General features: G+C 34.6%; 1 protein-coding gene across 1 annotated transcript; it reads right to left on the reverse strand.

Annotated features, from left to right (window-relative positions):
• Nucleotides 1-9,326: 9,326 nt before the first annotated feature.
• Nucleotides 9,327-14,870, reverse strand: Pka-C1 (Protein kinase, cAMP-dependent, catalytic subunit 1). The gene is made up of 2 exons (XM_066399002.1): nucleotides 13,410-14,870; nucleotides 9,327-12,238 (listed from the first exon to the last, which is right to left on the reverse strand). Exon 1 carries the CDS (start codon nucleotides 14,485-14,487, stop codon nucleotides 13,426-13,428), a length of 1,062 nt encoding a protein of 353 aa, XP_066255099.1. The 5' UTR covers nucleotides 14,488-14,870; the 3' UTR covers nucleotides 9,327-12,238; nucleotides 13,410-13,425.
• Between the last annotated feature and the right edge of the window lie 1,091 nt (nucleotides 14,871-15,961).

Here is a 15,961-nt window from a genome sequence, read left to right on the forward strand (position 1 = left end):
TAATCGTCCTAATTTTGATTGCATTAGGTAGAAATCGTATTGTGTCTCTGTGTACAGAAATTAAGAAAATAAAATTAGAGTAGAAAAAACGTTGTTTCAATTAAGAAAAAGAATAATATGTGTTGTAATAGAAAAATCTAAAATATAATAAAAAATAAAATAATAATAAAATACAGAGTGGAACACCCTAATTGAATAAATTCAATATTTGCATATTTCCACATATGCGAAAAAAATAATGAAACACATCAATTTTAGATTTTGAAATTACATCATGCAACGTAAAAATTTCATCTCTAAATTTAATCCTCTTTGGGTGACAGTGGCAACCCCCGAATTTTTAAATCGAAAGTATGGACATTTTCATTCTCTATTCAAAATTGCTATGGTTTTATATTTTATTATAAAGAATAATAGAAAAAAATTATATAATTGGCAAAATTCTTTATAAAAACTTAATAACTAATACTATTTCGTTATTAGTAATGTGATAAAATAACAAATGAAAAATCAATTTCAGTGTACTTCGATTTAGTGTTTCCAAACCGGTGAATAGGGAGGCGAGGAGCGCTAGATTGGCTAACACGATGACTTAAACTTATTCCATTAGACTTTTTCTTATACTGATACATGCAGAGTATAGTATACAAAACTAAACCGCGTTATTTAACTGGCTTAAGAAGAAGAATAAAACTTGCGATTAGATCGGTTACCTCTCAGACGATTAACGTTTGTAAACATTTTTATTTACGATTAGGATACTGCCAAGAGGTGCGAGGCTTGAATTTTGAGTATTTCATAGTAGATTGAAATTAATTTGTTTTGTTACTTTATTACATTATCCATAACGTATACGTATGTTGCATAACGGTGTTATAATAGTATATAAACATTTAAAACCATAGCAATTTTGAATGAAGAATGGAAATGCCTTTCAATTAAGATATTACACATTCACACTTCCAATTTAAAAATTTGAGAGTTACAATTGTCATTCAAAAAAGGTTGAATTTAGGGATAAAATTTTTACGTTGCAGGACATAACTTCAGAATCTAAAATTGACCTGTTTCAATATTTTTTTCTCATATGTTGAAATATGCAGATATTAAACGTATTCAATTTGGCTATTCCACATTTCATAATAAATATTCATGCTGTTAGAATGGATGTGGCCCTCTATAAGTCGAGTTGTGAAATTTGATACCTATATATGATCTTTCGTTTATTGATGACGTAACTAAAAATCGGTGAAAGTGTTCCGTACATAACTTCCCGCTGCGGCTCATTGATGGCGCCACCAACAATTTCTTCAATAATGTCGTATACCCAGTTGCCTACACTTGCACATATTTCTTAGTCAATTAATTTAGGAGGATAAATACCCAATGCTTCGTTCTCCTCACATCGAATCGGTAAAGTGGTATCAGCAGTTGCATAGAAGAATGTCGTGATGGTACCACTAAACGGCAGAGAGAAGCGGGAAGTACTCCACTAAATTAATGCTAAACACCTATTTTTAACTCGGTCAGGTATCCTTATGCAATCACAATTTTTCATATGCACCTCATTCTGTATAAACAATAACTGGGGCTTCTATAAGAATATCGCATTATATCAATGGAATAGTAGGTGTATTATGATCAGTTTTATTTACTATAAAGCATTGACGTCAGTGATATTACGCTGCAGATTGGAAACGATCGACAAATCAGAGACAAATGGTTATTTTGTTTACTGTTGATGATGAAGACTGTCTCATCCGAGAGAACACACTTAAAGTATTAAAAGAACAAAAACGATCTCAGTTTCTCAAGAGTGTTATTACTAAAGCCAAAGAAAACACGTTCTTCTATTAGTCGTTTTGGGTTTAATTTAATCAGCCCCAGTATTGGCAAAAATTGCCTACCTGCAAAAATTCCCCGAGGAGCATCCGCTTGTGCAAAACGTGCACAATTAGGTCATCGATGTGGTAACATGGAGAGACCGCTTCTTCGGTTAAGGCCGAGACCAAATCTATTTACGTACACTTTGTATACCAGTATTCCACAATATCCGCGATCTGCTACAATGGCTTTGTGCACAGAAAGCTGAGCAAAACTCAGGGAAAACTAGTGCAGAAAAGTAGTTATTTTGGCACCTCAAGAGAAATATAATCATTTCGATTATTATTAACGTCTATTTTTGTCCAACCTCGCATTCCCTGTGGTGGCCAATAATAACACATCATCATCCATTATTATGTTTTAATCTTAGAAAATGAACTTGGCTGCTTTATGGCTATTTTCTATTTCGGTACATGGATAATTGCTGCAATATTGTATGTCCACGTAGGTGAGCACCATAGAAAGACCATAAAATCAACAGTTTATGATAATTTGCCCATTCTCATTGGCTTATTTCCCAGGAATGACATGAATCATAGAATTCTTCACAATTCTCATATAGAATTTTATCACCTAATGACAGGTGGACTCAGATACCTGCGCTACGGGAGTCATTAAACAGGAAGTTTTGGTCGCCTTAATGATCATAATACGGTAGAAATACCCCAAAAATAGACATTTCAATTCAACCTCTCCATGACCTAAGACTTCATTGGGCATATGACACGTCAGGAGGAGGTTCGTTTCGATTTACATTATCTGCTATATCGAATAACAATTATCCTGCTTACGTAAACTCAGTGTCATCTGGCTCATTCGTAATAACTTCTCAATTTAGCTTGTGTATGGATAAAATCGATAGCGAATTTCCATTAGGCTGTGAGCCGGAGTTTCAGGACGAAGACATGCTCGGAATCAGAAAAATGCCCTTAGAGGATACTATTCGATAGAGGAACAATTTATATCGGAATATTTAGGAGATATTTGCGGAAAATTTCTCCACATTACGATACTGAGAAGCTTTCTTTGCGTTGAATTGTATGGGCTGGTACCTGACTCATCAAATCTATTGTGGTCCTAATCTAAGGCACCTTCTCAGAGGCAACTCCAGCTGGCAACTGGTGTCATTATCATTGAAACTATACTACTTGCTAATACTCACCAATGAACACTTTCTTGGAACTACATGAAAAATTGTGTGCAATCATCCTTAGCCCCTCATCTTCCTATGTATATCACTATATTACAGTGGTTTCAATAATTGTAGGATTAAAACATGAAAAACTGTCTTGAAACTGGAAATTCTGGATTTTTGTCGGTAATTTTCAAATCTCCCGCCAATCTAGTTGTAACAGAAACAAATGGCAAACGAAAACAAAACTGCTGTCATTAGTGGCATTTCGAACAACAATGAAGCCGCAAGGAGGTGTCGAAGAATTAAAGAAAAAACCGGTAAGTAACTAGTATTGAATCACATAATATTCGCTTTAATTTCGTTGGGAATATTCATATCTGTTAATATCTTGGCTTTATTATCTTAAGTGGATGTTTAGCTTACTGGGCGCCTCCATTACAATACCTAAAAACTTGGAAACTAATCTCAAAATGCAAATGGATTCAGTCCCATTTCGAGCGATTCCTGTCACGCCGGCTCGGTTTAATTCGTGTAATTTATATAAGATCTGTATGAGAGAATTGGATTTCCAGTTTAAGCGGTTCAGTTACCAAATTAGAAACGTGTGTGTTGTGTGCATAAGTTACATCACGTTTTAGTTAATAAAATCCACAAACACTACTTATGTGCATTTTTCGGAGAGATCCTCAGTATATCAAGACCGTCACTATACTATATATATGCATCTTGTTTTCTTTCAATATTTGCTGCTCTAAAAATATCTCCAAAACCGTACAAATGCGACAAAACAACTCTAATTCAATTTTCCTCAGATTGCGTCAATTCCAAGAAACATAAACTGACAACGCGTTTCTCGGCCTCACATAATCCAAGGCTTTATTAGCATATACAGGGCATCTGTTTCTGGAAATCAACCACGGGGATCTTGGTAATCATAAAAGATACGAGGTCGGTTAATTGTCATATATGAATTCCGACGTGTCGATTTTTGATCACCATCATCAAGTTTGATTTTCCTCATGGGCGTCAGTTTGAATTTTCACATTTTTTTGATTCAGCTTTTCTCCTGATATGTCACATGTTAAGGTTTAGTTCAATGCTCAGCCGGTTGTTGACTTTCTGGTATGCCAAGGCGCTCTTCACAAAAAGGGTATTTTTTACATTTTCATCAAACTGCAAGATTGAACCAAGCTGAAATCAGAAATGTGAAAATCCAAGATGGCGTTCGTAAGAGAAAACAAAGTTGGACGAATTCGGACGCACTGTCAAAAATGTCTTTATTAAACAAAAGTATGGGTATTATTTCCAAGACACTCTTTGCAATAACAAGATTGTTGATATTTCCACCACAGTTAAAAGACTCAACCTTAATATGTGATACATTATCGCAATGAGAAAAAACTATTCTAAAATGTGAAAATCCAAGATAGTGGTTATAAGAAAAAACAAAGCTGATGATGGTTGGCAAAAATTGAAATGTCTCTGTTAAATATGACATCGTCACATTGCAAAAATTCACGGGAATTTTTCAAATGGCAAATTCTTGAACTCCAAATGGTGCAACTTGCTCCAATTTAACTGTCCTCGTATCTTTCATGATTACCAAGATCCTCATGATTGAACGAGTTCCAAACACGAACGCCTTGTATACGTAAAATCTTTAATAAATTCATATTAAACGAATTCTAATTTTTGCCGAATAAAATACCTCAAACCCATTGGAATTCTCTGTCGACCTAACCTATAGCAACACACGCAACAGTCAGTTACATAAAACCTGTTTGCTTAATTATAAGGTTTTAAAATGCAAAGTTTTTGCGATCGCTGTAAAAAGCTCGTCATGCGAGTTACGTGGACAAATTCGTCCCATGATGGTTGTTACGGGTTTCTATTTGTTTTGAAATTAACTTGCTGAAAAACTAAAGTTTAATCATTATTATTAACAATAAATTAGAGTAGGTATAATCATTTTTTATTAAGCCTTGAATTGGTAGTATGTAAGCAACAATTTGCGTCTGATTTTTCCAATTATTATTACCATTAACGGTTTTTGGCAAACCTGTGTTTACCACAGGGTTGCATCTGATGAATAATTATTATGGTTACAGCGTGAAATTAATCCAATTCCTTCCTGTTCCCTATTATACGCGAATATAACAGCTTGCAAATGCAACAGAAAAAAATATGGCACATTCATGCCAAAAAATTACATGCTTTATCTAAGTCATCGTTGTGCTCTAAAAATAACTTTGACTCACCTGTGAACATGTTAAATCGGGGATCCGATTTGGTTGCCGTCCTTACTAAAGCTGGAAATGAAGCTGCGGCCAATAATAGATAATCGATTTGGATTTTTTCTTACGTTCAATTGCCAGCAGCTTCTTCGTATAGAAGTGGTTCAAATGGTCCTCAACAACAAATGAAATTTAAGAGATTTCAGTATTTTATAGTAGGAGGTGAATAAGTAATTCCACAAAGACCCAACTTACTCTGACTCGTCAGCATTTAATGCTGCCCGAATGATTTTCATGTATAATGGCTCACAAAACTATTCTTACAGTTTCAAAAACTAAGAAATGAAGAGGAATGTGTCCAATAAAAAAATTGTTGCACAGGGTGCTTCATAATAATATGTCAAAAATTCAAGTGGTGAATCTGTAGGCGATTTTAAAAAAAGTTTATATGAACATGGATCTGTTTTGGTTTCTTGCCTGACATACAGGGTGATAAAATATTATTTTTTTAGTTTTTTCCTAATAAGTCCGTTCCGGTATTAAATGTTTTTATAAAAATCAGCCAGCTTAAAATAGGTGTGGGATACATCTTTAAAGGGGAAACAATGTTTTTAATTTCACCAGTGGGATCCCCATTGACGTTACTCTGAGTATTTTAAACAAAAAATATGATACACTATTGGTTTTTCAATAAAAATAATTTTCTGAATGCTCCATCTTTCTGTGAAAAAGTCTCTTGTATATTCTTCATAACGTTAACCGTTTTCATGTGTTGAATTTATGAAAAATTCGAAGTCATTTCAAAAATTTTTTAAAACCGAAAAGAACTGTACTAGTGTTAGCTATGCAGATGTCTGTATAAATGGGAAAAAATGTGTATCCCGAAAACATGAAAAGAATGTTTTATTCTGCGGGGTATAATTTTAGATCACCACGTCACAATCCATTTATTTCCAATATTAATTAGGAAAAATGGCTTAGTTTTGTCATCAAATACAAGGGCAAAGATAAGAATGATTGAAAAAATGGTCCAATAGAAAAATTAAAGTTTAGAGTAAGAGTAACACTGAATCGGACCCAAAAAATCGGTGGACTAAGGATTAAACACAGTGGTGCTAACGCAACGGTTTGGGATGCAATGTCAGCACCTGGAGTGGGAACTTTAACATTTATTAACGACATTATGGATCAATATCAATGTTATAAGTAAGGAAAAGAAATCATCTGGCTTAGTTATCAATTATCTGAAGCAATTCGCAACATTTAATCAAATTACTTAAAATAAGAATAAACGAAAACAAAATTATAAAAACTGTTAAAAATGTCCTTTAAAAACTATAAAACGTTGCCACCCTGTATATCAAAAATAAGGCATCATGATGGTACAAAGATAGTCTCAGAAGTACTCGAACTAGCACTTAAAAGAAAAATAGAAAATATTCCATTATTTCTTAACATAGTCTCCGTTAAGATTGACACACTTTTTCTAGCGATGTTCTATGGTTCCTATACTCTGTTTATAGTAAGAAGCTTCAAATGTTTCAAAATAAGCAGTAACCTCGCATTCTACCTCTTCATTATTGATTAATTTTTTTTTATCGAGCAATTTTTTCAACTTTGGAAACAGAAAATAATCTGAGGGAGTTAAACCTGGCGAATCGAGTGGGTGGGAATAAAGTTCAAAACCAAGTTAATTAATTTTGATCATCACAATGACGGAAGTATACACTGGTGTGTTGTCTTGACGAAACAAAACTTTCTTTTTCGCCAAATGTGGTCGCTTTTCCTAATTTCTTCACTCAAACGCTGCAATAGATTTGTATAATATTCTCCGTTTATTGTTTTTTCTTTAGAGAGATAGTTAATAAAAATTATTCCATGTGCACCCCAGAAAACTGATGCCATCACCTTTCCTGCAGATAGAACGGTTTTCGCCTTCTTTGGAGCCCGATTCTTCCGTTTGTGTCCATTGTTTTGACTACCCTTTCGTTTCAACTGTGAAATGATGGACCCATGTTTCATCTATGGTTATGAATTGACGCAAAATCTAGATTTTATTGCTGCGAAATTTTGTCAAACACTTTCTTTTTGTTCAATTGTGAGTAATCGGGGCACCCATCTTACGCACAACTTTCTCATATCCGTTTGTTCGGTCAAAATACAGTACTTTTTGAAATACATATCATATCTGTTAACTTGCGTAATTTTAATCGACGGTCTTTCAGCACAGCTTTGTGGATTTTCACTACAATTTCTGGAATGATCACCTCATTGGATTGTCCGCTGCGAAGTTTATCTTGGAAACTAGTACGACCACGTTTAAACTCTGCCACCCAATATTTTAGGTTGTTAACGAAGGACCAGATTCCCCTAGAGAGAACACACTTTGATGTTGGATGCAAAAAGACCTTTCAAAATAAAGTATTGAATCACGTATCGATGACCAATTTTTTCCATGTTTACAAAATCTTTAAAAGCATTCACTAAAAACAGCTCCAAAACAAACACAAATCAACGTAGTATCCTTAAACTTTAAACATAAGCTTTTTAAGATTAGATCTTAGTAATATATGCAAATTTTTAACAAAAAAATTGCCATATACAGTTTATCCACAGATAGAGGGCCCAAGAGGACAAATGGACTAAAAATGTCGTTTTTCGACAAAAAGTAATTTTTGATAAAAGTCTCCGCTTCTTGAAAACATACGATATATGAAGATAACTTTGAACTTTTTTATACAGGGTGCTCAAAAACTACGAATACATGAAATACTATTAAAAGTAAACTACCGTTATTTCTCATTTTGGAGCAAATAAAAAACAGATTTCAAATTTTACCCAAAGTCTATATACAAAATTTTAACTGAGTGTTCCAAATTTTATTTTTATTTTCAACAATTTCAACAATTCAAACAATTTCTAATTTTACCTTTTGTACCTCATTTCACGTTAGCACAATAAGCATGACTACAAAATCACAATATCAAATTTGAGAAATACGTCGAATACAGGGGAGGTGTGTTTGAATAAGTAATATCTACTAACTTTTATTTTGAATTATTTATACACTATTTTGGAATAGTGGAATTTTGTATGTAAATTTTGAATAGGATTTGAAATCTGTTTTTTATTTACCATTTTGCTCCAAAATGAGAAATAAAGCTAGTTTATTCTTGGTAGAATTTAATGTGTTCATAGTTTTTGTACACCCTGTATAAAAAAGTTCAAAGTTATCTTCGTAAATCGTATTTTTTCGAGAAGCAGAGACTTATCCAGAATGACTTTTTATCGAAAAACGACATTTTTGGTCCATTTGTCCTCTTGGGCCCTCTATCTGTGGACATACTGTATATACATATATCAGGTCGGGTACTTCTGATACTATCTTCGTATGTTGCACCTTGCATAAACGTTTTAACTGTATAAATACTTTTGTGAGCCACTGTAAATTACATTCCCCAATTCGATAATCGATATTTAAAATATCGAAAAGCTGAAATTTTTGGATTTTTTGCAAAAATTTTCTAATTGCCCACTAATGTATTGAACCAAAATGAGAATTGCTCAAGGCAATCAAATCATCATCAAAAGTCCTATTTTGATTTTCACAGAATTGTTCAATCACTTTAAACATTTTGAACTGGAATTGGCCCCTCAGCAAAAACGACTGACACAAGCATTTAGATACATACGTTAACTCGTAATTAATTACCATGTTTTCCCTCGTTAATAAGCTAAACAAAGGCTGATTAGACACTTCACATCATAATCTTAAATTTGTAGAGTAATTGGTAATTACTATAAATAACCAATTATTTTTACGCAATGCACTGGCATAAAATTTTCTTCGACGAAACTGTAATAGAAAATGCTGTTACACAACAGAGCTGAATAATGGAAATGCCGGCAATAGCAATGTAAATTGCAGCAGAGATAAGCATTTTCTGAAGAATGCGAACGATCTTGATTTGCTCGACGCGTTTACCATCTATGGTCTAACTGCTATGGGTCGATGTGGTCGTTTGGAGACTGATTGTTTTTTGATGGAAATTAAAATAGAGTCAAACAGCGAATTCACATTTACACCAATCACTTTATTGAAATTTATCACAATTATTATAACTGCGCATCGCTATTTGACTAAACAGTGGATTAGGTAAAAAATTAACAACATAAATTGACTTTGAAGTTGAGCAACAAAACTAACTCGTAAATAATGTTGTACCGTGGTGACAACGTTAACATAATGCACAAAAGTAACTCTATATATTACATAATTCCAGATAAGGCTTTCTAGATAATAAAATTCTATATAACAATATTGAAAAACTCGGTCCGTGGGTATACAGGGAAATAAATAATAATACAACAGCATTTTATGTTTTCTCTAACCACCGACCTAACTGAACTATTCTTCTGTTAACACTCTGGGCACATCGCACTAATGAAATTTGATAAAGCCAAATTTTTCACCAAAAAGAAATCGTAACAAAGCGCCTATTACTGCACTTTTTTTATACACGTAAAGACGTTTTTTTTTGTGACGTGACGAATTATTTATTTTACACAATAACACAAGGTTTCCTATTCTCGTTATCTCTAGTCACCTAGTTTGATACTAAATAGCAACTTTTATATGTACGTTTTTCGATTTAGGTAATTAAGCCATAAAATATGTGTGAATATCTCACCAATAAATCGCAATTTGATGTTTAACTTTAATCTAATTCGATCATTGTCACTGGTCTAATTTGGTCACTTCATGAGCACGTGATCTGATCATCAACTAAGGGAATTCTCGCGCGGAAAATTCCCAAGTAAAATAACAATGGCAATACTGAATGACGCGCTCGTTCGGTTTCGCCTATTCGTATTGGCAAAGATGTGTATCACGTGATCGCCATCGCCGATTGCGCGGTTGCCAACGTGAGCAGAAAGTCTATAATTTAGGGTGAATTAGTAAAAATGCACTTTGTAATTGAACTTGAAAAACTGCACAGTGGCTCCAAGTACCTGAAACTATCAACATTAAACGAAGATAGAAAGTAGAATTTGAAGGATTCAAAGAGCAGCGGCTAGAAAAGCTCAGAACTTGCAGCTGTCATTGAAATTCATAAAGCAAAATTTATTCATAGATTAAATAAAAGGTTTGCGATTTTCAACTGAAAAACCTCATATCTTGCCAAGTTGTTTCGAATACTCTAGATGGCTTTATTTAAAGATTGATGTGTTCATGGAGAGCCACAAGTCCTTTTCTGTTTCTGTTTCGAATTTAAGAACTATATATCGAGTTGGCTGACTCGCAGATGGTTAAGTGCTCTCCCAGACATTCCACAAAGTTCTACAAGACATTTTTCCGTTGTTTTTCGCAACACTTACACGCTAGGTTGTTTGGTGGCCACATAAATTAGTAACCCACGTTTCGGAATTTATTGGTGCTGGCTGGGTGAGAGAACGAGCTATTTTTATTTCTTCCAGTTCATTGTACGACTTCTACCTTGAAGCATGCGAAGGAAATCCTATTATAGACGCGCGCAATCTTAAAATTAACGATTTTCCCTCTACTCTGCACGTTGCAAGTGCTAGGTCAGTGAGTGTGGTTTTGGTCATTAAGACCCAAAGGGATGAGTGATGGCCTTTATCGACTCTTTTTTCAATCCCAATCTCTATACTATGCAATGCTAATTAATAATCCCTTTTGTTCCTGTGTGTAAAATTTAATTAAACAAAACATTCAGTCTTATGAAAGCCCGGGTTAACGAGAAATCTAGCTCCCATCCCGTTTTCAATTAGAATTTTTCATACGACCTGGGTCCAGCCTTCAATGCCGTGCAGGTTTGTTTACCCTTTTCTTGACGTGAGGACTGCTTCCGCTGTCCTTTATATCTCACTATTAGTAATCGGTTATTTTTAGAAAATCTTTGGTTTTTTGGCAGTACACTATGAGCTAATTCCTGTAGCAAAATCTGATAAGGCAATGAGAAACTTGTGAGACTCGTTTCTCTCAAATTTTCTCATGAAACAACCATAACTAGACCAGGGGACAATACCTACCTTCAGATCCATAGCAAAATCTCATTTGACGTCTATAAATACAATTTGAATTATATATAAAATATTTTTTAAATCTGCCAATGTTTTATTTTTACACATGCGAAATGAATCTTGGCCTCTCACAATTAAACATAACAATAAATTGACTAGGATTCTATTATAGTTCACAATGTAGCCGCGGTTTAATGCTCACCATTTCGAATTTTCAAAGGTTTTTAAAAAACCATATTGCACACGTTTTATTACCAGCTAAGTACGAAGGGCAGTTGCTTCTTTTACCAGGCAAAAACACCAACATAATACCGAAAATAGTTAGCATTAAACTGTATGCAGATTATTTAATAAAACAGTATACCTATTTGGTACAAGGTGCCTCACGCAAGCGATCAAAGACTTTCATTTCTACCTGGCTACACACCGTTTGGTGATAAGTAGATACACAGGAAGACTATCTTCAAGTTCAAACATGCTAAGGCAGGTACTTGCTAAACTAAAATACCGCGGAAAAGCTGCTTTATGTGAGCCACCTCATACAAATCCCTTACCAGTACTACAAGACCTATCTTAAAATGGCTTTTTGGCTTCTCTGAACGAACGCAACATGTTGAATTTAAGCTTCACTATCATAATGACTTAGGATTGTATAAGTAGCTCGTCTACTGCGACTATATGTTGTTGGGGGGGCGCCATATAGACGCGTTGCACTTTACATTACGTACTTTACTTTTGCTCGCCCTATTTAATGTAAATAGTGCTAGGATGCTATGATACAATATTTACACGTAAACTAATAAATAAAAAGTAGATTTAAAATATAATACACTAAAAACCTTCATCACATGATACACGATAAACGGAACGTTCTTGCGTTTCGCAGTGATCTCATTGACACTCAGATCATTTTTTTGAAGGACAGAACAGGGTGGCCTAACTGCAAAGAGAAGATAAGTAGTGTTAATGTTGAGTTAATAGTTAAGAGTAACAAGGAACACAAGTCTAAAATTAACAGTGATTAACAGAAGGCATATGTTCACTTATAATTCAGCTTTTGTCTTCAGCTAAATCTAAGTTCCAAATGATATTTTCTTAGTGATTTCTATGGAAATTAGCTAAGTTTACATACAGTACACAGCTACTTGGATTTATATTTACATGACAGTACTTCAATATGTCTCAGCTGTCTACACATAGCAATGCTATGATATGTTCAATAATTATCATTCCCAGTTATCACTGTTGTGAGAATTGTATTTTAACTTTGTAGAAGGCTTCACTTGTTTGAAAAAGTGGAAAAACAAACATTACTTAAAAATGGAATTCTGACTTAAGAATTTGAGTGAACAATTCAGGAACTTTTCTGGTCAATGCACTGCTTATTTTGATTTCAAATCTGTAGTGCAACTTGCCCATAAAGATCCTCAACCTATTTCCTAACTGTTATTACCTCAATTATCACAGAATCACCCAAGTTGATAGAGAGGTCAGAACATATATTATTCACTCACTATATAAAATACAATGTTGAAACAATCTCATTAAAATTAGCCATACAGAGCCATACATATTAGTCATACCTCATAAAAAGACCATATAGAGATCTTACAATTTGGCCATGATATGTAAAGCAAATACAGAAGTGACTCTAATAATGTATCTTCACCACTAAAGCTTTTGATTTTTTGTATGATTAAGCATATTACCAAAATATGAAATTTATTCATTAGCCAGTGTATCCATATATCATGCTAGTGTATAAGAAAAGACAGTCTCAAATAAAAAATTATTCCGAGATCAAGTGGCTCTTTAGTTTGTATGAGTAAATAATGGACTTTATGGTTGCTAATAATACTCCACTAATACTGCAAATAATTGCCTGGTTTTATCAAGAGCAAGTGAATTTATAGCTTTCAAGGTACATATGGAAACAGCAAATGGGTGCAACTCCCTTCATATTTTTAGGACACTAGATGGTTTATGTAGCCAAAAAAACTTTAAAATAAACCTTATAATTTGAGACAGTTAAATGTGCAGCTCTACATCCCTACTGCAAACATCTGTTTGCAGATTTTCCTAAGAAGCCTAAAAACCAAAGACATACTTACACAACAGAAATAATCCTTAAAACTCAGCAAACTCCTTGGCGCACTTTTCAGTGGAGGAAATACGTAAGGCTTCCTCTTCATAATCATCAAAATTGCTGGTATCCCCTGGTCCTTTGCATCTAGGAATAAAGGGAGCTTCAATTTTCTTCTGGAATATGGCAATCCAATCTGTGGTTTGGAACCATTTGTGGCCTTTAATGTCATTCACTGCAGCTTTCAGATTCCCATAGCGCTTAGTCAGATCAACTTGCAACAAATTTCTTAGAAGGTCTTTCAAGTCAGACCCAAAATGTGAGGGGAATCTGACTTTTCCAGAGACAATTTTCTCATAAATCTGGATAGGTTGATCTGCAAAGAATGGGGGATACCCTGCTGCCATTTCATACACCAATACCCCTAAAGCCCACCAATCCACAGCTTTATTGTAACCTTTACTAAGGATAATTTCAGGAGCTAAGTATTCAGGGGTGCCACATAGGGTCCAGGTGCGCCCCTTGACGCGCTTTGCAAACCCGAAATCTGTGACTTTTAGATACCCTTGCGAGTCTATAAGTAAGTTTTCGGGCTTCAAATCCCGGTAAATCAGATCTAAGTAGTGCAGGTACTCAAAGGCGAGCACTATCTGAGCAGCATAAAATCGCGAATGGGGCTCGGAGAAACGTCCCACTTTCCGGAGATGGGAAAACATCTCCCCGCCAGGCACATACTCCAGAACCATGTAGAGGTTGGAATTGTCTTTGAAATGAAACCGGAGGCTAACTAAAAACGGGAAACTAATAGCCTGCAGAATGCGCTTTTCATTTAGGGTATGCTCAACTTGCTTGAGCTTAACCACTTTTTGTTTGTCAAGAATTTTCATGGCATAGTACTCTTTGGTGGGTTTGTGCTGGACAATCATGACCCGACCAAAGGACCCTGTGCCCAGGGTCTTGATCCGCTCAAAATCATCCAGAGCCGCCGTATTCGTGGGGTTTTTCTTCCACTTCTCCTCAAAGTCCTCCTTGGCCTGGTCCAGGAACTCCTTGACGGATTCCGCGGAATCGACCTTCTTGTTTGCCGTAGCGGCATTGTTGCCCATGGTTTGCACTTTTAAACCTTCCAGGGCTTCGAATTTCCTTTACGCACTCCGCCCAAAGCACCAAATCGGTTGCAAAAGAGCGGTTGAGGACACAAACGTCACTAATTATTATCCTACGTACTATGTCAACACGCACCCTGCACATCCATTTTCCTAGGCAGTCCAATCTCCCCGTACCCCGAACGAGTATTTTACACGCAAAACCACTCGCCCTACCGTTATTTCGTTCCGATTAATTGAATTTCCACAGGTGAACGAAAAAATGGCTGCAGTGGAGGCTGATTACCTGCCAAGTTCCGATTTTAACTTCGTTTTGATAAAATTTTCGATATACGAACGAGAAGGTCGCAGGACACGGCCTCAAACAGTGACTTTCACAAGTATAAGTTGTGAAACGTCAAAAATAGATGTCTCTATGGTTGGCGAAATTTCATGTCTCCCATTACGTTTACTATTGGTTGCGCGGTCACGTGATTCACCAAGCTACTATTTTGTGTGTAAATTTGCATTAATTTTCGTTGTTATAACATCATATCTTAAAGAATGAATATCATTATATCGTTTCCTAATAGTTATTAATTTAAATTATAGCCAAGGAAGTATCATTTGATTAAAAAATTATTGATTTTTTTTATTAATTAAGGATTTCTGTTTTTATATGTCTACCAGAAAGGTATATAAACCGCGGTATTGTAACTGATTAACAGATGGCTCTAACAGACTTTTATCGACTCACTGAGTTCGTTAAAATGATATTTTCTTACATTTTCTTCTGAAGATTTGCTAGTAAAGTATTTGAAATTGAAATCCTGTATTAATTGAATTTAGTCTGTAATATTAGATTCAATAATAATTAAAAATCTCATAAATGCAATATAGTAAATACACGGTAATTTCGATTATGTATGTTGAGTCATCAGATATTTTTAAAATTAACTATACATTAAACTTTGCAATTAAAAACACTTCCATTCAATCTTCTACAACTAGTGCTTTTCCTGAGTTAATAAAAATCCCCACGTCGCCTCATTATATATTTTATCGATTAAATTGTTATTTCTATTTTTATATGCCTGTGAGAAATCTACGTAAACTTGGATAGGGGGTAAGTATTGTAGTTACTTAATAGATGGCTCTGAGAGACACTTATCGATTTTCTCCCGAGTTCTTTGAAATTCAATTTTCTTGTATTTTTTCTTCATGATTTTCTTCCAAGGAATTTCAAATTAAATTCCTATATTAATATATTTTTTATATGCTATTATTAGGATCAAGAAAGAACTAAAATACCATATAAACATGCGGTAACGACGAAGAATTAGTGAAGCATATCGGATCATCATTAAATGTCTTTTCAATTAACTATATAGGTATCAATTAATGCAATTAAAGTACATCCCCATTCAGCTGCTCTCCTAGTGCTTTCCCTGTGTTAAAAAAAATCCCTGCCACTTTAAAGTAAATACATAATGAA

This window comes from Euwallacea similis, chromosome 1 (genome assembly GCF_039881205.1).
Source record: "Euwallacea similis isolate ESF13 chromosome 1, ESF131.1, whole genome shotgun sequence".
Classification (NCBI taxonomy): Eukaryota; Metazoa; Arthropoda; class Insecta; order Coleoptera; family Curculionidae; genus Euwallacea; species Euwallacea similis.

Excerpts from the sequence above, each read along its gene's own strand:
- Pka-C1 (XM_066399002.1), bottom strand. The coding sequence starts at position 14,487 with ATGGGCAACAATGCCGCTACGGCAAACAAGAAGGTCGATTCCGCGGAA.